The sequence below is a fragment of the Chlorocebus sabaeus genome, chromosome 24 (genome assembly GCF_047675955.1).
Source record: "Chlorocebus sabaeus isolate Y175 chromosome 24, mChlSab1.0.hap1, whole genome shotgun sequence".
NCBI classification, from domain to species: domain Eukaryota; kingdom Metazoa; phylum Chordata; class Mammalia; order Primates; family Cercopithecidae; genus Chlorocebus; species Chlorocebus sabaeus.
The window spans coordinates 40,756,560-40,782,454 of record NC_132927.1 but is presented as its reverse complement, the minus strand read 5'-3'; the positions used below and the strand labels follow the sequence as shown (position 1 = coordinate 40,782,454).

General features: G+C 43.9%; 1 protein-coding gene across 1 annotated transcript in view; it reads right to left on the bottom strand.

The window, feature by feature from the left end:
• MTHFD1 (methylenetetrahydrofolate dehydrogenase, cyclohydrolase and formyltetrahydrofolate synthetase 1) overlaps positions 1-25,895 on the bottom strand; it is a 73,562-nt gene that overhangs the window by 29,216 nt on the left and 18,451 nt on the right. Inside the window, exons 3-13 of the mRNA XM_007986954.3 lie at positions 19,336-19,395; positions 17,930-17,983; positions 15,275-15,411; positions 15,029-15,129; positions 12,755-12,891; positions 10,824-10,935; positions 5,497-5,621; positions 4,600-4,697; positions 4,235-4,408; positions 2,770-2,906; positions 17-63 (exon numbers count right to left, since the gene is read on the bottom strand). Of these exons, the coding sequence (XP_007985145.2) occupies positions 17-63; positions 2,770-2,906; positions 4,235-4,408; positions 4,600-4,697; positions 5,497-5,621; positions 10,824-10,935; positions 12,755-12,891; positions 15,029-15,129; positions 15,275-15,411; positions 17,930-17,983; positions 19,336-19,395 (1,182 nt within the window). The remainder of the gene's footprint in view (positions 1-16; positions 64-2,769; positions 2,907-4,234; positions 4,409-4,599; positions 4,698-5,496; positions 5,622-10,823; positions 10,936-12,754; positions 12,892-15,028; positions 15,130-15,274; positions 15,412-17,929; positions 17,984-19,335; positions 19,396-25,895) is intronic.

Genomic DNA, 25,895 nt, shown 5'->3' with positions numbered 1-25,895 from the left:
TCCCAAAATACTTTACCTCTTCCATAGGAATGACCTGGGAGTAACCTCCTCCTGCAGCGCCACCTAGGGGACAGGTCAAGGGTAGGGATTCAGTTAAGCATGCTTCTCCAATGACAGAAATCAAATAAATGCAAACGCATTATTGCAACTACTAAGCACATTTATTTATTTACCTTTTACAATCATTTGGACAGTTTTGATCAAGTGTTTTCTAATACTAAGTAGTTTCTCAATTGAAATTTGAGTTTAAATGACAAAACCATGAACAAATATATACCTACTCATTATCTTTAGAAATAGGTTCCTTGTGATTACCGGCATTTGTTAAAACACCCAGCTGACAGTTACATAAAGGCAAACCTGTTCAATTTCCTACTCTCATAAAGCTTCTTTGGCTTTTAAAACAGAAATATTTAAAGTACATACACCTAACACAAAGACTGCAATTTTTCCTAAATAGAGATATATTTCCTAAATAGATATAAATAGATTAGGCTGTTAGAAAGCAGCCTGATTGCTAGATTTATACTTGGATTACAGGTTGAGTATCCCTTATTTAAAATGCTTGGATTTGGGTTTTGGATTTGGGTTTTTGTTTTTCAGATGTTGGAATATTTGCATCATAATGATCCAGCATCCCAAATCCATGACTTAAAATCTGAAATGATCCAATGAGCATATCCTTTGAGCATCGTGTCAGCACTCAAAAAGTTTAGAATTCTGGAGCCTTTCAGATTTCAGGTTTCTAGATTTCTGATGCTCAATCTGTATTAGCCAAAAGTCAGTTAAAAATGTCCAGGACACCAAGCATGGCTGCTCATGCCTGTAATCCTAGCCTGGCAGATCAAGGCTGCAGTGAGTTATGATCATGCCACTGCATTCCCGCCTGAGCTGGGACTCCAGACAGAACAAGACCATGTCTCAAAAATGTCCAGGTTACCACGTTATCAGTGCAATAAATGTAAATCAGATATATATATATATATATTTTTAGACAGAGTCTCATACTGTCTCACAGGCTGGAGGGTAATGGGTTGGGATTACAGGCACGTACCACCATGCCCAGCTAATTTTTGTGTTTTTAATAGAGACAGGATTTGCCATGTTGGCCTGGCTGGTCTCGAACTCCTGGCCTCAAGTAATATACCTACCTTGCCCTCCCAAAGTGCTGGGATTTCAGGCATGAGCCACTTCACCCAGCCCAGAGATTTATTAATATGTATTTCATTTTTGTGAGGCAGAGACCGTGCAGTGAGGCAATTTGCAATAAGAGTAAAAGGAAAATAAAGAGTTCAATAAGCAGAATAAGGAATAGCTCATGCTGAAGTTGAAAGGGGGTTAAGACAAGCTCAAGAGCAGAACTAAGTGATTACATTTATAAAACAGGTGGTGGGCTGGGAGCGGTGGCTCACGCCTATAATCCCAGCATATTGGGAGGCCGAGGTGGGCAGATCATAAGGTCAGGAGTTCAAGACCAGCCTGGCCAACATAGTGAAACCCCATCTCTACTAAAAACACAAAAATTAGCCAGACATGGTGGCATGCACCTATAGTCCCAACTACTCGGGAGGCTGAGGCAGGAGAATCGCTTGAAACCAGGAGGCGGAGGTTGTAGTGAGCCAAGATCATGCTACTGCACTCCAGTCTGGGCAAAAGAGCGAGACTCCATCTCCAAAAAAAAAAAAAAGGTGGAAGGGTGAAGGTGTACCCCGTGTCAACATTTGCAGTAATTGCTAAAACAAGCAAAATTTGATACCCTGTCACCAAGCAGAGAAAGCTAACTCTAAGAACCTATCATAATTAATAAAAATTATTTTAATTAAGATAGCAGCTTGGCATGGTGGCTCATGCCTATAGTCCTAGCAATTTGGAAGGCTGAGACAGGCAGATCACTTGAGGTTAGAAGTTCAAGACCAGCCTGGCCAAAATGGTGAAACCCCATCTCTACCAAAAATACAAAAATTAGCCAGGCATGGTCGTGCACACCTGTAATCCCAGCTACTTGGGAGGCTGTGGCAGAAGAATCTCTTGAATCCAGAAAGTGGAGAGGTTGCAGTGTGCCGAGATCGCACGACTGCATTCCAACCTGGGCGATAGAGTGAGTGAGACCCTGTCTCAAAACAAAACAAAACAAAAAAAAACACATGTTCGTAGTACCGCAGCAATAAAAATCTGAGGGTAAAGTATGAGTATGGTACTAGCTTAGAGCTTGAAATAGACATGGAAGAATCACTCTGGTACTTAATACAGGTGCCTTTGACCAAGCCACCTCTGAAGTCCCAGTTGCTGCTACTGTAAAATGGTGACAATACTATCTTGTACTGGATGATAAAATAAAATGCAAAAACTGGTCAGCACAATATCTGGCACAAAGCATATATTCAATAAGGGTAGGCTTTTCTTATTTTCAACAAAGTGAAACATTTGTGGGGTTTGTCATTGTCTCTAGAGTATCCGTAAGATGATCAGTAGCTATGATTACCTTTATTGTTACTGTGGCAGTGGACTATGAGGGTCAAATAAAAGCACCCCCAGCTACATATCACCCATCCCAGAGAATCCCTGTGCAGTGACAAACAGTGACAGCAGGAGCTGGGGAGATCCAATGACAGCCTTCATCAAAAGCATAGTCACAGTGGTTTGTGAGAATGACATTTCTGGTGCTGAAATGAGTCGAAACCTCATAAGTATCATAGGTCACGTGGGCCTGGGAGGACTGAAGGAGAAGCAGGTCCCCTGTCATCACCCACGGTCCAGTCTCACTAGTACCTTTTATTCCAAAGGTAGGACCCTGAGACGGCTGTCGCACACATGCAAAGACGTTCTGGTAGAGATGGGCACCAAGGGCTTGCACTAGCCCAATTGTAGTTGTGCTTTTCCCTTCTCCCAGCGGTGTTGGAGTTATTCTTCAAGACGAAAGCAAAAGAGAAAAAGTTTAAAGAATTAAGTGAAGTGTATCTGAATCACTAAGTCACACCTAGCAGACCCTAGAGAATGACTCGTAATCTAAAGATTAAGAAAAACAAAGTGATGCATAGCAGTGTATGCCTGTAGTCCCAGCTATATAGGAGGCTGAGGCAAGAGGATCACTTGAGCCCAGGAGTTCCAAGCTACAGTAAGCTATGACTGCACCACTGCACTCCAGCCTGGGCAACAGAGCAAAACTCCATCTCTTAAAGTAAAAAAAGAAAGAAAAGACAAAGAAAAAGAAAGACAAAAGCCCTGAAAGACATCTTTTTCAAGAGTCTTAGTTGTGATTTCCAAAAAACTTTAAGAAAAAAAAATGATTCCTGTATTTTAGCTCTTCTTGCTGTAAGAAGCAAATATACTTTATCTTGTAGAGACACAGCTATAATTTTAATTTCTCATTTTATATTCAGGCCAGGCACAGTGGCTCACATCTGTAATCCCAGCACTTTGGAAGGCCGAGGTGGGTGGATCACCTGAGTTTGGGAGTTTGAGACCAGCCTGACCAACATGGAGAAATCCCCGTCTCTACTAAAAATACAAAACTCGCCGGGCATGGTGGCGCACACTTGTAATCCCAGCTACTCAAAAACTAGCTTTTTAATATAACCTCAGTCCAGCAATAAAAATGAGTGCTTAGTAGATCCATTGAATTAATGAATTTTGGGTTCAAAAAGGTGATTCTGGCCGGGTGCGGTGGCTCACGCCTGTAATCCCAGCACTTTGGGAGGCCAAGGTGGGTGAATCACAAGGTCAGGAGTTCGAGACCAGTCTGGCCAACATAGTGAAACACAGTCTCTACTAAAAATACAAAAATTAGCTGGGCGTGGTGGCTCACACCTGTAGCCCAGCTACTCAGGATGCTAAGGCAGGAGAATCGCTTGAACTCGGGAGACAGAAGTTGTGGTGAGCCAAGATCATACCACTGCACTCCAGCCTGGGCAACAGAGCAAGACTCTATCTCAAAAACAACAACAGCAACAACAACAACAAAAGGTGATTCTATCTTAAGACCGGGTTTTAAGACCAAACTCTTCCACTTACCAGATGAATAACTTTGACCAATTTTCTCATCTATGATTATCAACTATTCTTACCTACCTCTCAGGATTGCTGTAAGGATCAAATGAGATCAAATATGGGTGAAAATGCTAAAATCAAATTAAAGGCACCTCTACATACATGTGCAAAGTGCAAATGCAACGCCTGGTATGAACGATCAGGACTGATAGGAAGATTTGGATGGCAACATGAATAAAAACCATACCCAGTCACCACCACGTATTTCCCATCAGGCCGGTGCCTCAGGCGCTCTAGTGCTGACAGCAGAACTTTGGCCTTTGTTTCACCATATAATTCTACTTCTTCAGACAGCAGACCAATTTCTCGAGCCAGCTTACCAATGGGCTTCAGTTTACAAGATCGTGATATATCAATGTCACTTTGGAAATATAGAAAATAGGTATTAATGTTTATCCACTGAGTTTAATTAATCCCACAGTAGTAACAAGCCCCCAACCCAACCCCAACCACCGATGGCGCCTTCAGAGGGAGCATATGTGCACCCACAGTATCTTTCAACTAAAAACGAACAATTCACAAAGTTTTAAATCAGTAAAATTTTATTTTTACCTTGGAACAGGTGTCTTGAGGTTAAGGTTGTTGTACTCAATCATCCACTTTCCTGGCTTAAATTTCTCCAGGAAACGCTTGGCACTCTCTACTGTGCTCTAAACAAAATGAAATAAATGAAACTTAGAAGAGGTGGTTATTTTAATCCTCACCTCAGTTTCAAGCTCCAGGTCACTCCAGTTCAATCACAAAATGAACTGCTTCACACCCACTTATTACCATCCTTCCATCTGAGGTCAGAGTCAACAGGCACCTAACATGCTTTGGGGCTGCTTGCCTGGCCCCTGTCAGCTGGTGCATGTTAGAAAGGCAAAGCAGGCCAGGCGCAGTGGCTCACACCTGTAATCCCAGCACTTTGGAAGGCCGAGGTGGGTGGATCACCTGAGTTTGGGAGTTTGAGACCAGCCTGACCAACATGGAGAAATCCCCGTCTCTACTAAAAATACAAAACTCGCCGGGCACGGTGGTGCACACTTGTAATCCTAGCTACTCAGGAGGCTGAGGCAGGAGAATCAATTGAACCCGGGAGGCGGAAGTTGTGGTGAGCCGAGATCGCACCATTGCACTCCAGCTTGGGCAACAAGAGAAAAAATCCGTCTCAAAAAAAAAAGAAAAAGAAAGGGAAGGCACACCAAAACAGACCTGGCCAAACCGGGGTTGCACTTTTCTTCTTTCAAAGTTATTATATTCCAAAAGAGATTGGAATTATGCCATCCCTACTTTCCTCTATTAATGTGCCTGATCTTATTTCTCTGTTCTTCCCTTCCCTTTTTCTCAATAAATTCACATCTTTACTTAACTTCTGAGTAGGTTTTTGACATTTCTACTTGGGGAGAAAGGCAGCCAAAACTCAATCAGCTTTTCAGAACTCTTATAGAAACTTTTATTCACAAGTACCTGCATGAGCATTGCAACCGTCATGGGCCCTACGCCGCCAGGAACAGGAGTGATGAAGCTCGCCCTCTCTTTGGCCTCGTCGTATGCCACATCACCCACAACTTTTCTCCCATTTGTTTTATCATCTGGTCAAGTGGGGAGAAATCAAAGCTAAGTCTCAGAATTAATCCTGGTGATCAGTTACAACAAAAACTCAGCAGAATTTTAGGGTGTGTAAGTCCCATCAGGCTCCAGTGCCTACTTAACTGAAAAGCTATGCAATGACAGATGCTTGCTATTTCTTAGGGAGAAAATTATTTTACCTGCAAAAATTCCCAAGATGCATAAGTGGTTTTTCAGAACCTGGAGAATCCTTTTGTAGTCTCTCAGGTGGCAAATAAAATATCAACTGTTTTTTATTCTTAAAACCAACTACCCAGTATATAATGAGCACCTTTTAAAATGTTAATTTGCCAAAGCCTACAAAGGAAATTTTTTGGGTGCACAAAGCTCCAACTCTGTCACAGCTGCCACATATCGTTTCTACAGCAACTGTCAGCATTTTGTGAGCTCCATGTGTGAGCTGGAGGAACAATTCGACATCCAATTCCAAAGACACAGCTACTTAAATGTATGCTAAAGGCAAAGAATATAATTACACTTCCCTTAAAAGGACACAAGAACAACTACAAATCTTACCAGCAGAGAATAGCTATTCAAGAGAACAAAACCCAGTGATGCATCATTGCTCACTCACACAAAGAACATCCTACACTTGGCTTCAGTGCACTTCCAGGAGGGGCTGGGGGCGGGCCTAGACCTCGAAGCAATAAGGCTCCCAGGCTGCATCTGGTAGTCGTAGCGACATCACCACTTCTCTCTGATCAGATCGCCACAACTGAGAAGAAGCTCCAAGATGGAGGCAAGAAGCCAGAATTAAGAGATTAGCAGGCACTTTGGGAGGCCGAGGCGGGCGGATCACAAGGTCAGGAGATGGAGACCATCCTGGCCAACACTGTGAAACCCCGTCTCTACTAAAAATACAAAAAAATTAGCCGGGCGTGCTGGCGGGCGCCTGTAGTCCCAGCTACTTGGGAGGCCGAGGCAGGAGAATGGCATGAACCCGGGGGGCGGAGCTTGCAGTGAGCAGGGATCATGCCACTGCACTCCAGCCTAGGTGACAGAGCGAAACTCCGTCTCAAAAAATAAATAAATAAATAAAAAGAGATTAGCTGTAGCATCAGCTCTTTTATTAAAAGTTAGGGCCAGGCGTGGTGGCTCACACCTGTAATGCCAGCACTTTGGGAGGCCAAGGTGGGTGGATCACCTGAGGTCAGGAGTTTGAGACCAGCCTGGTGAAACCTGTCTCTACTAAAAATATTTTTAAAAATCAGCTGGGGGTGGTGGCAGGCACCTGTAATCCCAGCTACTCAGAGGCTGAGGCAGGAGACTCAGGAGTCAGGAACCTGACTCAGGAGGCAGAAACCCAGGAGGCGGAGGTTGCAGTGAGCATTGCACTCCAGCCTGGGCAACAAGAGCGAAACTCCAGCTCAAAAAAAAAAAAAAAAAAAGGTTAGTTCTGCAGCTCCTGTGGGCTCCATATTCATCTGAAGTCCAAAATGCAAAGAAGGCTTAACACTACCTATCACAAGTTTGCTGAGGGCAAAATGAGAAAATGTGTACATTACTGAAATTGAAAAAGCAACCTCCAAATGCAAGAGTTTCTCTTTCCACCACAGATACATAAGATATTTTTTATATGGAGTAAAAGGAGCTGGTAAACACAACTGACTGGGATGGTTTCAGGTTTCTAGAAGATTATAAAGCAGCAAACTATGGCAGAACATTTTCTCTCACAGCCCCTAGAGTCATTTCAAAATGCCAAGGAAATATAGGTAGAGGTTTGCCCTCTGTACAAGTTTCAATAGTCTTCACATGTAGTTAGCTTGAAATACCTGCTGCATCTATTTCTATGTGTTAATGTTAGTCATTTTCGTTTTCCCACAGATAAGAGACACATATCTTGACTACACGAGTAAACGCAGCACTGGATGAGTTCAGTTTTGCTCCTAAACCAAATACTGTCAGGGTTGAGGAGGCACTGCTAAATACGCAGTGCTTCGTGGATAGGATGATGTGGTCAGTGGAAAAAGTGACCACTGCTCAACCTAAGTATATGACCTCAGTAATGAGCAGACATTTTGGTTATCTACCCCCAGCCCCAGAATTTCTCTTTCCTTGCCAAATTACATGTACAAAATTCAACTAAAGATCCAGCTGAGGCCAGGCGTGGTGGCTCAAGCCTGTAATCCCAGCACTTTGGGAGGCCGAGACGGGCGGATCAAGAGGTCAGGAGATCGAGACCATCCTCGCTAACACGGTGAAACCCCGTCTCTACTAAAAAAAATACAAAAAACTAGCCGGGCGAGGTGGCGGGCGCCTGTAGTCCCAGCTACTCGGGAGGCTGAGGCAGGAGAATGGCGTAAACCCGGGAGGCGGAGCTTGCAGTGAGCTGAGATCCGGCCACTGCACTCCAGCCTGGGCGACAGAGCGAGACTCCATCTCAAAAAAAAAAGATCCAGCTGAGCCTTGACTCTTTTACATTTAAATTGGGGACACTAATAATAGAGGCCAGTCCAGAAGCAGCTACACTGGATAGGTTGAGACTGGATTGGGGTAGGGTGGGGAATCTGTTCCCTCTTTTTAACCCTTCCAAATAAAACACTATTGATTTGGCCCTTCTCAATTTATCTTTAGTAAGCCAAGCAGGAAGAACACTTTTATGTGTTTCTCTGGCTAATACTTTCTGCCCTGCACTTGAATCTTTAAAAATATTCCTTCTTTGGAAAAGGTATACACACCTTGATTCACTCTTAATTTGGCAAGTGACTTACAATGTTATCCCTGAGTGGACCATGCAAACTATTTAAGTAATTAAAATATGAACCAAGAAGTAGCTCGGTAGTAGAATATGTTGCTTCTAAAATGAACATATGCAAATATCAGTCTTTAGGTCCTGCAGCCCATTTGCTGGTCTATAACTGAGTGATTCTGCCATCCTTTGGGGGACACAATAACATTCAGCTTTATCAACATTCATTTGCCTATATGCAAATTACCAGTAAAAACACTGTTGACCAGGAGGGAAGATACTGCTTTGATTTTATTCATATTTTATTGTCTATGTAAGAAATTAATGTGAACAAGATGGCAAGTTTCATGTTTAAGTCAACATTTCCTACCTATCTGCAAGACTCCAGATCCCCACCCAGGTTTTTCTTCTCCATCTCTCACATGTAATCCAAAAAAAAAAAAAAAAAAATGCCAAAAGCAGAAATATATTACAGAAGATGCAAGGTTTTAAACAGACTGAGCTTGAATGTCATACCGCAAGTATTCAAAGTGCGGAGTTGTAGGAGAGCAATTTCTTTATCGCCTGTTAGATAATTACACTACAAGAAAATGAGTGATCAATTATGAGCTACTGTCTTAAAAGCACGGTGGGGAGAGTGGGAGGGAGGTTAAAAACGGTGAAGGCTTGACAGTGACTAATGTTCCTGGCAGCTCAGCGTCTACATCTGAAACTTGAGATGGGAAGGGAGAAAAAAGACTATTCTTGCTATAACTCCCTTCAACAATTCAACAGATATGAATGCCAGTGGTCAGACGGCAGGAGGCTGGATGCGGCGCCACAGTGACCACTGCCCTTGAGGAGCTATCTAGGTAGGAGAGCACAGGATGCCACACGTGAGATACATACAGTAAAAGATACAATACACATGCTCTGTGGGAGAGGAGGGAGGGAGAGAAGGAAAGACCATCCCTTGATAAGGGGAAATCAAACAAGGTTTGGAAGGAATAACGGACATGACAGGGAGGAAGAAGCTGAAGGTGAAGGTCAAGTTGAACCTTATTCAGTTGTGCAGCCCAAGGCCTGGCATTGTGCTTGATACACAATAGTTGCTCAGTTAAAGATAGTTCCTTTCTTGAATCTATGAGGACGCATACAAGTTTTGCCGTATTGGTTTTTTTTGTTTTTTTTTTTTGAGACGGAGTCTCGCTCTGCCGCCCAGGCTGGAGTGCAGTGGCCGGATCTCAGCTCACTGCAAGCTCCGCCTCCCGGGTTCACGCCATTCTCCTGCCTCCGCCTCCCGAGTAGCTGGGACTACAGGCGCCCGCCACCTCGCCCGGCTAGTTTTTTGTATTTTTTAGTAGAGACGGGGTTTCACCATGTTAACCAGGATGGTCTCGATCTCCTGACCTCGTGATCCGCCCGTCTCGGCCTCCCAAAGTGCTGGGATTACAGGCTTGAGCCACCGCGCCCGGCCTGCCGTATTGTTCTGTGAAGTTTTCTGTTTGAAAGAATAGCCCACTCCACTAAGAATGCAGGGATGGGAACTATAAAGGACAAATGAGGCATGTGCAGGGAAGAGAAAGTGGTCCACTTTACAAGTTGAAGACAGGTATTCACCACACGCAAGTGAGATCACAGGCTGCAGAGGTCACTGAAATTAGTGTGAGGCTAAGGAGTTTGGCAAGTAAGAAGGAAGAGGCTCAGAGGTCCATGCCCAAAGGTGAACATGGCAAGGCGAGAGCATGGGGATAGATCTGAGTGGGAAGCAGCGGGAGGGAGGGACACCTGCAAGGAAGTTATCACAGCCTGTCAGCTGAGAAGGTAACACTCAGTGGTAACACTGAGAACAGAGGAGACAGAAAACAATTCCTAATATTTAGAGACTGATCCAATATAGGGAATGCTTGGGAGGGAAACTAAAAGGCTTCAGACCTGTGGGAAGGAAGAATGGTGGTACTAACCAAAAGACGGGAGTAAGGGGTAACTGGGGGATGAGGATGCCAAGTATAGTTATGGACATGATTAAAAGGCTAGATTTATCCTCTCAGCCTAGAAAAAAACCCAGGTCAAATATCTTCTTGTGAAGCCTTCCTCTTGGCAGAATGAGTCCTTCTTCTGGACTCTCATAGCACTTTGCAATGATTATACTGTGTTTTAAATCCATCCAACAACTTTGCTAAAATAAAGGGTGATCTGTACATGAAGATAAAGTGATATATCCCTCCTGCCCTCCGTCTCACTTTCTCCCTGGACAAAGTCATCTTGGAAGCTGTACAGCACATGATTAAAATCACAGGCTCTGGCACCCGGCAGACCTGCCTGCAAGTGGCACCTCTTCTATCTACTAACTGTGCACCCTTGGGCTAGTCAGTCTCCCTAAACCTTAGTACTACAAGCATAAAATTAGAGACAAGCTTCTCTCTCAGGCTTCATTTGATGACCTAGACACCATCCTCAACACCAGAAGCCACCTTCCTCCTCCAGCAACACTCACCTGGGACGTAATTGATTCCACAGTCGATGACTATTGCCCCAGGTTTGATCCACTCCCCTTTAACCATTTCAGGCTGACCAGTTGCAACCACCAGGATGTCACCTTTATTTACCTAGGGGATAGGGGATTTGGACATCAGAAATGAAATAATGAAATACACACCAAAAAAACCCAGAAATGAAAAGGATATCCCTGAGCTTTGTATTAAATTCTTAACTGTCATAGGCTATTTCATAAGACACTGGGTTAAGGCCTCAAATGTAAGCCACGCACTGTTTCTGACAGCCCTTCACATGCCATGCTCATTTCTACACATGCCAAAGAGCTCCCTTTCACCAGCCATTTTACTCAATAGGGAAATCAGTGTGAACCTGCAAGGCAGAGAGGCAAACAGGCTTGGGGCGCTGCGTGTTATAATGTCCAGACACTGCTTCTTCTCCTACAGAATATGGGGCTACCACCTTCCACAAAGCACTACTTTGGGAGGATTAAAAGAGAAGGTACTAGACCCCTCTCCTGCTCTCTCCCCGCATTTAAGAGACTGCACTGTCAACAGGCACGTGTGCATGTGTGCATTCTTGGGCTCAGGAACCTGATGCAGGGATCTAGAACAAGCTGCCGTAGATATTAGCAGACTACTGCCCACAACTGCCTCTGGAGCACCTCCACTCTGAGGCCACCACTTTTACATACATGGGATCTGGCTGCCAGAGGTCAGTCTGAGTGCCTGTACTGCTAATCCTTGTCCACCACGAGGCAGACTAAGGTAGAAAGAACTTGGTGAGAGGCCAGGCATGTTGGGTCATGCCTGTAATCCCAGCACTTTAGGAAGGTGAACCAGGAGGATCGCTTGAGTCCAGGAGTTTGAGTCCAGCCTGGGCAATGCAGTGAGACCCTTGTAGCTACAAAAAGCTTAAAAATTAGCCAGGCATGGTGGTACATGCCTGTAGTCCCAGCTACTCAGAAGGTTGATGCAGGAGGATCACTCGAGCCCGGGAGTTCAAAGCTGCAGTGGGCTCTGATGGACTGCCACTGCACTCTAGCCTAGGCAACAGAGCAAGACTCTGTCTCTAAAGAAAAAAGACAAAGGCCGGGCGTGGTGGCTCATACCTGTAATCCCAGTACTTTGGGAGGCGGAGGCAGGCGGATCACCTGAGGTCAGGAGTTCGAGACCAGCCTGACTAACAGGGAGAAACCCTGTCTCTACTAAAAATACAAAATTAGCCAGGTGTGGTGGCACATGCCTGTAATCCCAGCTACTCAGGAGGCTGAGGCAGGAGAATCACTTGAACCCAGAAGGCAGAGTTGCGGTGAGCTGAGATTGCGCCATTGCACTCCAGCCTGGGCAACAGGAGTGAAACTCCGTCTCAAAAAAAAAAAAGAAAGAAAGAAAAAAGAAAAGAGAAATTACACAGAACAAACTCTGTATAAACTTGGGCACACTTTTAATTTTATGTTTTTTTTTTAAATAATTAATTTTTTTTTTTTGAGACAGGGTCTTGCTCTGTAGCCCAGGCTGGAGTGCAGTGGTGTGATCATGGCTTACTGCAGCCTCAACCTCCTGGGCTCAAGCAATCCTCTTGCCTCAAACTCCTGAGTAGCTGGGACTACAGGCATGTGCCCACCACATCTGGCTAATTTTTAATTTTTTTGCAGAGAAAGTGTCTCACGATGTTGCCCAGGCTGGTCTCAAAAACTCTTGAGCTCAAACAATCCTCCTGCCTCAGCCTCCCAAAGTGTTGGGACTACAGGTGTGAGCCACCCCACTCAGCCTTTGATTTGAATTTGCTTTTTCATCTTGTAAAAATGAGATGATGGGGTTAAATGAGGTCATGAGTATAAAGGACATGGCAGCATCTGGCACTTAGTGTGTGAAAAGAACACCCACCCTCCCCACCGTAACACCTTCACCTCTCCCCTGGACTCCCTACCTCCTCATTCAGATTGGCAGTCTTGGAGTGGCAGGTGGTCACTGTGGCATTGTTCCACAGAAGCAAGTCATGCATCGGGGCCCCGACAATTTTACTGCGCCCGACCACCACAGCATGCCTTCCGGCAATCGGCAGCCCTGAAAGAAAAGCCAGCCTGCATCAGAGCTGGAGGATAGAAGCTGCCCTCATTCACATGCCACGTGGAGAATTCAGAATAAGTGCACAAAAACAGGTTCTTAACATCAAACAGAAACCTTCCCAAAAACATTCCTTCTTTGGCAATAATATTCTCAACTCTAGGGTTTCAGCTATAAATTGGGACTTGTACATGTGTCCTTCTTGCCGTGGGTTTTTGGGAGCAGCTTAAGCCAAGATCATTCATTGAGTCATAAGGGAGTGGGAAGAAAACCTACACTCAAAGAAAAAAGAAACCCTGACATACAGCTAATCAGCCATACAGAAGAAGAAATCAGATTAAATTACATGGGAAAAACAGTTAAAACAAATAGGGTGTATGTAACAGGTTGGAGAGATGTGTAGGAAATTAGATTAGTATTAGTAATTCTTTCCAAATTTGGTAAGTTTGTTTATACAGTTCCTCACCCAAATTTCTCTTTTGGCTTAGGGCCTGAGCCATAGGGTTACTTGCAGGGAAGTGATAAAGGGGAAATTTAACTGTGGCAGCAAGCTTTCTTTTTGCATCACAGCATCCATTTTTCTGGCAATATACCAATGTCCTTTTTAGGGCTGACTCATACTCTACTAAAGACAGCCTGAGTGAGTACCCAGTAGTGGACAGGTGACCATATTTCTTCCCTCAGCTGGTAAGATCCAATCCCATGACTGTTAGGCTTGAGGATGGAACCAGGCTGTAGGTGTCTGTGGCCACAAAGTGGAGCCCGAGAATGAGCTGTCCACAAAGAAGAAAGCAGAGAGAAGTTGATGACTTCATCAGAGTCCTCAGGGCAGTCAAGGCTGAGGGCAGTGGACCCTTGGTCAAGGCAGGTAGGGTTTAAATTGTGCTTCTTGTATAAAATCGTTTTTTTCAGGAAAAGATAAACTCTTATAATAATGTTAACATCATGAACATCTAGAAGTAAGGACCACGAAGTTTTAAAAGGTAACTTTCTATACTTTTTAAGGATTCAGCAGAAGAGTTAAAGCTGCATCAGGGCAAATGATAGCATCACTGTCAATAAAAGGCAGTGTGAGGCCTTCAGGTGCTGTCCTCGTGGGATTTTTTTTTCTTTTTTAAGCAAGGCACTACAATGTTTGCTAAATATGCTGAAGAATATACATTTAACTGTAGAAATGAACTGTCAAAGCTTAACCTTTTCTTGCCAACCACAGAAAATTTTCATTTATGGTGGCCAAAACTTTCCACTTGAAACTTCTGACCTACTTCTTTTTACCAGGACCCATTTCCTTGTAAAAAATAACCTCTGCTAAAAGTATTCATAATGAAATTAAAATAGCAAGGTGCTAACTAGTAACGGGACAATATGGCCAACTGTACAGGAGACCCATTTCCAGCCATCTGTCGAGTCCTGGAACTACTGTGGAGATTCAGTGCCCATTTTGGGGGTGGGGGAAGGTGGGACTTTTCACTTCGTATTCTTTTAAACTATCCTAATTTTTATTACTATATAGGTTATTTTTCACAAAAAATAAATTGCTTTCAACTCAGATAACTCTGAATTCAAATCTTGGTTCCATTGTCTCCCAGACAAGTTACTTGCTCTCTCTGAGCTGGTTTTTGTTTGTTTGTTTTAGAGCAGAGTCTCACTCTGTTGCCCAGGCTGGAGTGCAGTGGGGTGATCTCAGCTCACTGCAACCTCCTCCTCCCGGGTTCAAGCAATCCTCCCACCTCTGCCTCCCAAATAGCTGGAAGTACAGGTGCACACCACCCTGCCTGGATAATTCTTTTGTATTTTTAGTAGAGACAAGGTTTCACCATGTTGACCAGGTTGGTCTCGAACTCCTGACCTCAGGTGATCTGCCCGCTTCGGCCTCCCAAAGTGCTGGGATTACAGGCGTGAGCCGCCATGCCTGGCCTGAGCCTATTCTCTTAGCATTTGAACAGTAACAGTACCTACTTCATAGAGTTTCTGAGAAAATGGAGAGAAAATTTAGATAACATCCTTACTAGACAGGCCCTTCTGCCAATCAAGTACATTTATTTATGGCCCACTATGTACCTCCTCTATGCCACCACATGTCAAGACCAGGCTTCAGGAAATGATGCTTTCTTGCTGTTTGGTTTGTTGTTTTTACCTGTCTCTTTGATGAGTTCCAAGCATCCCTTAGGCGTACAAGGAATGAAACAGTCATTGAGGTCACCTCTAGCAAGTTTCCCAGCACTGATGCTGGTCAATCTAAAAAAAAGTGATGGAAATAAGAAGGAAATAAAGGCAATTAGGTGTCTTTACTCTTTAGAAACATTTATGCTGTATTCCCCAAATAGAAACATATTATAAATGAAAGCATGCAATGAGACATAGGAAGCCAAGCCACATTTACCCATCCACATCCTTCTCGGGTGCAATAGCATTGATCACTTCTTCAGTGTTAATGGAATTCTCTGAATCAAAAGGTAGCTGCACTAAGAACCCGTGTATAGTAGAGTCTTCATTCAAAGATGTAATGTACTTGATCACCTAAAAGTAATACCACATATAATTTGTATATCACATAGAAATCAAAAGGTAGGAAGAAACACTTTTCAAGGCAAAAATTAGGTTGCCCTATTTCCCCCCAACAGTTTAATTATAGTTCTTTCAGAATGTACCTTCCCCTTGACTCCTGAGCAGAACACCTGTACTTAACATAGAATGCATCCCCTAGGTGTCTGGTAAGAAGTCCATCAAATAAAAGAGCTAAATGGCTGGGCGAGGTGGCTCATGCCTGTAATCCCAGCACTTTAGGAGGCCAAGTCAGGAGGATTACTTGAACCCAGGTGTTCAAGACCAGCCTGGGCAACACAGTGAAATGTGATCTCTACAAAAATTTTTAAAAATTAGGGCCAGTGGCTCACGCCTGTAATCCCAGCACTTTAGGAGGCTGAGGTGGGTGGATCACCTGAGCTCGGGAGTTCAAGACTAGCTTAGCCAACGTAGTGAAACCCTGTCTCTACTAAAAATACAAAATTAGCCAGGTGTGGTAGCACATGCCTGTAATCCCAGCTACTCAGGAGGCTGAGGCAGGAGAATCACTTGAACCCGGGAGGCGGAGGTTGCAGTGAACTGAGATCGTGCCACTGCACTCCAGTGGTGAGCTGAGATTGTACCATTGTACTCCAGGGGCAACAATAGTGAAACTCCATCTCAAAAAAAAAAAAAAAAAAAAAAAATTAGGGCCCGGTGCGGTGGCTCACACCTGTCATCCCAGCACTTTGGGAGGCCGAGGTGGGCCTCCCAAAATATAGAAAATTATTTTCTATAATTTGCATCGTACAATACAATAGCAGTTACTGGATCACTTGAAGCCAGGAGTTTGAAACCAGCCTGGCCAACATGGTGAAACCCTGTCTCTACAAAAATACAAAAAATAAGCCAGGCATGGTGGCATGTGCCTGTAGTCCCAGCCTCTCAGGAGGCTGAGGCATGAGAATCGCTTGAACCCAGGAAGCAGAGGTTGCAGTGAGCTGAGATCATGCCACTGCTCTCCAGCCTAGGCAACACAGCAAGACTCTATCTCAAAAAAAAAAAAAAAGGGCCAGGTGTGGTGGCTCACGCCTATAATCCCAGCACTTTGGGAGGCTTGGGTGGGTAGATCACTTGAAGTCAGGAGTTTGAGACCAGCCTGGGCAATATGGGCAACTAAAAATACAAAAATTAGGTGGGTGTGGTGGCACATGCCTGTAGTCACAGCTACTCAGGAGGCTGAGGCACAAGAATCGCTTGAACCCAGGAGGTGGAGGTTGCAGTGAGCCAAGATCGCACCATTGCACTCTAGCCTGGGCGACAAGAGTAAAACCCTGTCTTAAAAAAAAAAAAAAAAAATTAGCTGGGCATGGTGGCTCATGCCTATAGTCCCAGCTGCTCAAGAGGCTGAGGTAGAGGGATCACTTGAGCTTAGGAGGTTGAGGCTACAATTGAGCTATGACCACACCACTGTGCTCCAGCTGAGGCAACAGAGTGCGACCCTGTCTCTAAAAATACAATACAATAAAATAAAAAGAGCTAAGAACTCTAATAACTTATTACAGCAATAATACCCATGTTACAATCGTCCAAATCAAGATGTAGAGCAGCAATGTCCAATCATCTTTTTTGTGATGGCAGAAATTTTCTGTAATTTGCACCTTACAATACAATAGCAGCTACTGAATCCTTGCAAAGTGGCTAGTACAACCAAGGAAGTGAATTTTTAATTTTATGTCATTTTAATTAAATTCAAATAGCCTCATGGGGCTAGTGGCTCCCATACTGGACAGCACATATATGGAACATTGCTATAACCTTAAGAAGGAGCTTTATCCTCCTACTCCTTTAGCGTTAATCTCCCACCTACAGGCAACCACAGTTCTGACTTTAATCACCACTAATTTGTTCTGCCTATTCCTAAACCTCATATAAAAGGAATACATATTTGGTTTTTAGAATGCAGATAATTACAGGCCAAGGATCAGTTTTAATAAACACAACAGATGATTTGGAAGCAAACAGTACTGCAGTCACACTTTGAGTACCAAATATTCCTCCCCTAGGACTGCGCCATCTCCTTTATGGGAGTCTGTAAAGAAAGAACACCTGGAGATGCTGGGCATGGCGGTGGCTCACGCCTGTAATCCCAGCACTTTGGGAGGCCGAGGCGGGTGAATCACCTAAGGTCAGGAGTTCGAGACCAGTCTGGCCAACGAGGTGAAACCCCGTCTGTATTAAAAATATAAAAATTAGCCAGGCGATGTGGTGCGCGCCTGTAATCCCAGCTACTTGGGAGGCTGAGGCAGGAGAATTGCTTGAACTGGGGAGGCGGATGTTGCAGGGAGTCGAGATCGCGCCATTGCTCTCCAGCCTGGGCAACAAGAGCGAAACTAGCTCAAAAAAAAAAAAAAAAAAAAAAAGTACCTGGAGGTCTTGGGTAAATGTGGCAGTCCCCAAAGTCCCCCTAAACCAAAACCAGAGAGGAAACCACTTCAGCTTCCCTCTTCACAATCAACTCATAAAAACTCACCTCAGATTCTGTGGTTGTTCTTGGTAACTTAATGTGAGTGGCTTTGATCCCAATCTGCAAAACGGACATTAAAAGCAGGTAAATGGCAGGACAACTTGAGATATCGAACCATTTCTTTTACAGACATGACTAACAAACAAGGAGGTGTTGGTCATCATTTCACCCTTATATGTTCTGAAGAATGAGTCCCTCACTTCAACCCATTCATCATTTGCTGGTTAATTGCCACCACGGCACTTCAGCAATGTCATGCTTGCTATTCCTTGAGGAAGGAAATTAAATCTTGGGACCCCAAATTCATTAAGTCAAAGGGAAAAGCCAAGCTGGGAACTGGGTCATGCAAATCTGCCTCCCCCTTTTTGGTTCCTAAATGAGATGTTACAAGATGAAAAGCTACATGCCTCCCCCATATTTTGCCCACAAGGAAATTCCTAGTGAGCGGCAAGATCTTTATGATGTTTCTGTTAAAATTTCACCATGGCAATGTAAACCAATAGCTTGTCTTTACAGGTGCAGCCACCCCCAGCCCACCAGACACAAATGTATATCTGGTTGTTCCCCTGCCCCATTTTGTCTATGTTATCTTACGTAAAATGCAGATTGCCTGCATTTTTCCTCAGCCCCACTTGTCTATATCATCTTTCTTTGGGGGGGATGGAGTTTCACTCTCGTTGCCCAAGCTGGAGTGCAATGGAATGATCTCAGCTCACCGCAACCTCCGCCTCCCAGGTTCAAGCAATTCTCCTGCCTCAGTCTCCCAAGTAGCTGGGATTACAGGCATGCGCTACCACACCTGGCTAATTTTTTGTATTTTTAGTATAGATGGGGTTTCTCCATGTTTCGCAGGCTGGTATCGAACTCCTGAGCTCAGGTGATCCACCTGCCTCAGCCTCTCAAAGTATTGGGATTACAGGCATGAGCCATGGTGTCCGACTGTCTATGTCACCTTATGTAAAAAATGCAGATTCACTTAGCCAAAGTCATGAATGACTATTTTTCCCTACCCACCTCTTACACGAAAATTGTGTACTTCTCAATAACCTGCCCTTTCCTCTTTAAATTTGGAGAACTCGAAATCATCTTCAGAGAAAGGCATAGACCTGTCTCCCAGGTGTGTCTTTAATTTTGGCAAATAAATCTCCTAAAATGATTGAGACTTGTCTCGTCACTTTTCTCAACTGACATCCTGCTCTTTGGGCAGAAAATCATTAAAGAGAAAACAAAAACTCAAGGGCAAACCAGAGGTCACAGGTCTAACTCACCCATTTCTGACTTGCAAAATAGATAAACTAATGTCTCCTGCGGGTGATAAAAGTTTACACAGGGAGGAACAAAAAGGGCAAGGGGTAATTGATAGGACCCAGGTGGAGGTGGGGGAGGGTGATGGCACGGCTGTTCTGGCTTACCTCCTCAGCAGCCTTCAGCTTCACTTTTATATAAAGATTGGAATCATCTCTGTTGCCAATCTAGAATAATAAATGCATGCAAATCAGATGATTAGGGAAAGGCAAAGTGCACAGAAAAGCTTCTACAATTTTAGTTTTAATAAAAGAAATGTTTAATCATGCAACTCTTGTTGCAGAGAACTTACAGGAGTGTAGGGAGGCTGTGGGGGCAGGAAGGATTATGTGAACACAGATGGTGTTACAGCCCCTCCCCTAAACAAGGCCCACGTGGTTCCCACTGCAAAACCCCAAACAGAAAGTAGAGGATATCTGCATCTGCACAGGAAACTAAGCAAGGATGCTGCAGGCCTACCAGAAATGTGGGATTTCTGCTGCCATACCAAAAAAACCAGAGTATGGAGGGCTGAGAAACTGTCATCAGGCAAGAAAAATGCCTGAGAGGCAGGAGCACCCAGAGGGCACAGTCCACACCCTCTCCCCCACCCCCAGGGGCAATGGAAAGCTCCCTGGCCCCTCCACACAGAGAACAGAAAGGAGGGTGGAAGGACCTCACTCTAGTTTACACTGAATAAACAGCCAGGCAAGACAAAGGGCAATCTGCCGGCCCCAACACAGAGAGAAGGCCGGGTGCAGCAACTCAGGTCTGTAATCTCTGCACTTTGGGAGGCCAAGGGAGGAGGATCATTTCAGTCCGGGAGTTTGAGACCAGCCTGGGCAACATAGCGAGACCCCCATCTTTACAAAAAATTAGCCAGGCGTGGTGGTGCACGACTGTAGTCCCAGCACTCGGGTGGCCAAGGTGGGAGGATTACTTGAGCTCAGGAGTTTTGCCATGATTGCACCAGTGCACAGTGAGTCATGATATTGTGCCTGGGTAGCCTGGGCAACAGAGAGACCTTGTCTCTTAAAAAAAAAAAAAAAGAGGGAGAAACTTGTAGTGCAGAGGCCAAATCCTTTGAACCACCATGCTGGGTCTCACTATGTTCCCTCTGTTTCTTTAACCATGAACATATTTATAGTTTATCATTATAACCATTTATTTGTAAAATTTTATTTTACTAATATTTTTTCATGCTCCAGTGGTTGGTATTTCTCCTTTTCAAGGTTGATATATGCTACCATAAGTTGTGTTTCTCCCAAAATTACAGAGGGTATCACAGAGGGAAAGGTGGTAGGTCCCTTCATACCAAAGATAACTGAAGCATAGCTCCTTCTAACAGGACCATGGCAAAGAAAGAAGCCAGCTTTTGTGACAGAGGATTTTCTGACCTTGTCATATTGATGCTCTTACTGGATGCTCCCCTCAGATCTCAGGACATGGCCGGAATCTTAGCTTCAGTTGTCCCTTATACAGACAGTTCTCAGTTTTGTTGTGCTAATTTGAATCGCAAGAGCCAGAAGAGTCCTTTGAGGGGAATTCTACTTTTTTTTTTAATGGATTATTTGTATCTAAGTATGTTACATGCTTCCCGTAGGGACTTCCCTAGACTTTTAGTGCCTCTCATGTTTCCTCTTTGATCACTTTCTATGTATGTTCTTTGCCCCACCACCCAACCCTTACTGGTGCAGTTACCAGATTTGATACATTCTGGAATTTTTAGATCAAAGTAGGAAAGGAGGTGGTTCTAAATAAAAAAGTATTTTTTTTTTTTTACAATTTCATTCATATTTATACCTACAACTAGTTATTTAGTCTTAACTCTGAGATTAAATTGTTTTACCACTTGCTGCCAGTCCTTTTTAAGCCACAGATTCTCTGTTCTAGAGTTTATCTTCATTCATGTTTCAGGTAAGTGAAATGTAACTATAAGTCACTTTTCCAGGAAAGGTAGGTGGACATTTTTCTAAGTCCGTATAACTGAAAATATTTTTCTGCTGTCCCTTGCACTTGACTGGCCTTGGTGGATTTGGAGTGACAGCATTTTCCTTCAGAGATATTGTCTTTGGCATCTAATGTCACACAGGAGAAGTCTTAAGTCTCTCGCTGTTGTTGTTCCTTTATATGTAACTGTTTTTCTGCCTGAATATTTCTGAAGGAGTTTATCTAAAACACTAAAACTACAACCAGTTCCAGAAAAAAAACTTAATAGTTACAGTTATGAGCATATGTCAAAGTTTTATTGGAAAAGACATCTAAAAAGCCAATTCAAAGAGTCACTTTTAGTATAGGTTTTATTTATTTATTTATTTTATTTTTATTTTTATTATTTTTTTGAGACGGAGTCTCGCTCTGTCGCCCAGGCTGGACTGTAGTGACCGGATCTCAGCTCACTGCAAGCTCCGCCTCCCAGGTTCACGCCATTCTCCTGCCTCAGCCTCCCGAGTAGCTGGGACTACAGGCGCCCACCACCTCGCCCAGCTAGTTTTTTGTATTTTTTAGTAGAGACGGGGTTTCACCGTGTTAGCCAGGACGGTCTCGATCTCCTGACCTCGTGATCCACCGGTCTTGGCCTCCCAAAGTGCTGGGATTACAGGCTTGAGCCACCGTGCCCGGCCTATTGATTGATTGATTGATTGATTGATTGATTATTTTTGAGACATGGTCTCACTCTGCCACCCATCCTAGAGTACAGTAGCATGATCATGGCTCATTGCAGCCTGCAACTCCTAGGCTCAAGCAATCCTCCCACCTCAGCTTCCCAAGTAGCTGGGACTACAGGCACACGCCACCACACCCAGCCAATTTTTGTAGTTTTTGTAGAAATGGGGTTTCACTATTGCCCAGGCTGGTCTCAAACACCTGGGCTTAAGCAATCTTCCTGCTTCAGCCTGCCAAAGTGCTAGGTAGGCATGAGCCACTCCACTTGGCCAGTATAGGCATTTTATAGGGGAGAGTGGCTATAGAACCATTGATAGACTAGAAGCAAAACGAATGTTTAAAGAACATGTATTCTGTCCGGGCACAGTGGCTCACGCCTGTAATCCCAGCACTTTGGGAGGCCAAGGCCGGTAGGTAGATCACCTGAGGTCAGGAGTTCGAGACTAGCCTGGTCAAGATGGTGAAACCCCATCTCTATTAAAAATACAAATATTAGCCAGGTGTGATGGCATGCACCTGTAATCCCAGCAACTTGGGAAGCTGAGGCAGGAGAATCCCTTGAACCCAGGAGGGAGAGGTTGCAGTGAGCCAAGATCATGCCATTGCACTCCAGTCTGGGCGACAAGAGTAAAACTCTCTCTCAAAAAAAAAAAAAAAACAAAAAAAATGCTGATTTTTTCCTTGAAGATGGCTGAGTATTACATCATCCAAAAGATCCTATTCCAGAACAGGTCAGGGACACTTTTTTTATACCAGGAGTCTATAAACTGTTTCTGTAGAGGGGCAGGCGGTATATATTTTAGGCTTTATGGGACACATACCCTGTCATAGCAGCTGCTGCTAATGCTTTTTTAACTCTTTATAAACTGGGCAGCATTTGGATATGAGCCACAGTTTACTAATCCGTGTTCTACACCATAAGATATCTTGGGTATTGGTCTACTGGTTCATTTTTCTTTCTGTTTCGGAAACCTTATGAAGATACAGTCTAGTTGAGTTTATTAACTGTATTGTTTCTGTCCATGTATTTTGTGAAGACTGAATGAGTTACTGTACATAAAGCACTCTGACTAGTTCCCGAATACTGTTAAAAATCAGTTTTTTGGCCAGGTGCAGTGGCTCATGCCGATACTCCCAGCACTTTGGAAGGCCAGGGTGACTGAGCCCAGGAGTTAGAGACCAGCCTGGGCAACATATCGAAACTCCATCTCTACAAAAAATACAAAAATCAGCTGGGCATGGTGGTGTGCCTGTAGTTCCAGCTAACTTGGGAGGCTAAGGTGGGAGGATCCCCTGGGGGACAGGGGAGGGCAGAGGTTGCAGTGAGCAGAGATCACAACACTGAACTCCAGCCTGCATGACAGAATAAGATTCTAACTCAAAAAAAAAAGAGAGAGAGAGAGAAATACTAATGACGCTATATGGGGCTAAGGCTATATTTCTATTACCTTAGCATAAAATTTTTTTTTTTTAATGGGAAAAAGTCTTGCTCTGTCACCCAGGCTGGAATGCAGTGACACGATTACAGCTCATTGTAGCCTCAACCTCTGGGGCTTGAGCAATCCTCCCACCCCAGCCTCCCCAGGAGTGGGGACTACAGGCAAGTACCACCACAACCAGCTAATGTTTGTATTTTTTTGGAGACAAAGTCTCTCTATGTTGCCCAGGCTGGTCTCAAATTCCTGGGCTCAAGCAAGCCGCTCACCTTGGCCTCCTAAAGTGCTGGGATTACAGGCGTGAGCCACCATGCTTTGTCCATTAGTATCTCTTATAATGAAAAGTCAAGTCTTAATTTCCTATAAATATTCAGTTATTTGGGAAGTTACTCATCCATTTTATTAAAAAAAAATGAAAACTCAACTTTTAAATATATACTTGGGCCAGATCATGAATGTTCTTGAATGCATTGCTAAGGAATTAGAAAAACAAAGGGGAAGAACAAGTGGGTTTCAGAGACAGACCTAGGTTCATTTCCCAGACTCAGTCCCTTCCTGACTGGCTTTGGGCAAGCTACCCAAGATCTTTGAGCATGAGTTACTATGGCTATAAGGGGCCATCTCCTACCTCGTAGGGTAGTATAAAACATAGAACAATTAGAAATATAAACAAATCATTTGAACTATTGTAAACACTCTATATAAGTAGTACAGGTTTAAGATCCCTACCTCAAAAATCCAAAATCGATCAGGTGCAGTGGCTCAGCACTTTGGGAGGCCGAGGCAGGCAGATCATGTGAGCTCAGTTTGAGACTAGCCTGGGCAATATGGAGAAACTGTGTTGCAAATACTAAAATTAACTGGATGCCTATAGTCCTAGCTACTCGGGAGGCTGAGACAGGAGGATAGCTTGAGCCTGGGAGATCCAGGCTGCAATGAACTGTGATCACACCCCTGTACTCCAGCCTGGACAATCGAGTGAGACCCTGTCTCAAAAAAAAAACAAAAACAAAAACACAAATCCAAAATGCTCCAAAATCAGAAACTTTGAGCACTGACAATGCCAAAAGTAGAAAATTCCACACCTGGCCTCGTGTGATGGCTTACAGTCAAAACACAGTTAAAAGTGCATCTCATGCACAATATTATTAAAAATATATAAAATTGGCCGGGCACAGTGGCTCACGTCTGTAATCCCAGCACTTTGAGAGGTCGGGGCAGAAAGAGAAAGCCATGTGGTGGAGGGCACACTGTGCCAGGCTCAGTGCTGTGTGCTTTCCCAGAGGAATTTAAATTCTAGGCTGGGTGTGGAGGCTCATGCCTGTAATCCCAGCACTTTAGGAGGCCGGGGCAGGCAGATAACTTGAGGTCAGGAGTTTGACACCAGCCTGGCCAACATGGTGAAACCCCATCTCAACTAAAAATACAAAAATTAGCCAGGTGTGGTGGCACACACCTGTAATCCCAGCTACTCAGGAGGCTGAGGCAGGAGAATCACTTGAACCCGGGAAGTGGAGGTTGTAGTGCGCCGAGATCGTACCATTGCACTCCAGCCTGGGCAACAAGAGCAAAACTCCGTCTCTCTCTCTCTCTCTCTATATATATATATATATGTATGTGTGTATACATATGTACATATATATGTGTATATATACACACATACTTATATAAAATTACCTTCAGTCTACAAGTATAAGGTATATAACGAAACATAAATAAATTTTGCTTGAGAATTGGATCTCATCCCTATGTATATACAGATTCCAAAATCTAAAACACTCTGGTCCCAAGTATTTCAGATAAGGGATACTCAACTTGGACTGTCATTCTGGTAAAGGATGGAGAGTGGGTGTGGCTGGATAGATTGTGATCAGACTTGCATTTTAACAAGGGCTGAAATTGCCGTCAGGAGGACAGACAGGAGGTATCTAGATAGAACCCCCAAATCATTAAGCAGGTAACTATAGTGGCCCCAGGGTTAGGAACAGTAGGAATCAAGGGGAGGCAACAGATTCCAAGAGTTGATGAGAGGCAGAATCAACAGGACAATAGCCCCTAACTGGATGCAGGGAGTGAGGAAGAGAGCTCAGTAAGGAGACGGCCTCAGGCTTCTGGCTCAGAGCATGTGGGAAGATGGTGGTGCCAGCACCGGAGTGAAAAAGACTAGAGGTCTGAGGCAGGGAGATGTGATTACAACATATTACATAAATCTTGTATCACAGAAAGCTGTTGACTCTGGTGCTAAAGTACAAAATTAAAAGATTCTATCACTTTTTTTTATCAGCAAGGACATGAGACTAGCTGTAGAACAGTGTTTATGTAATAAAAACATTTGTCATCAATAAATGTAAAAAAACAAGGTTGGAAGTTAATTTTTAAAATGGGGGGGAAACCCCAATATTTCTTTTAAAAGGGTATACTTCTTGCCTATGACATTTACTCTTTCTACAACAAACAATTTGCAAAAATAAGCCAAGATATAACCAGTCACCAAATGTACCAGTATACACCCACAACATATACTTTTGATTCTTAGTAATTTGCAAAAAAGGGAAAATCCACCACAGCAGAGAACATGCCAGGCA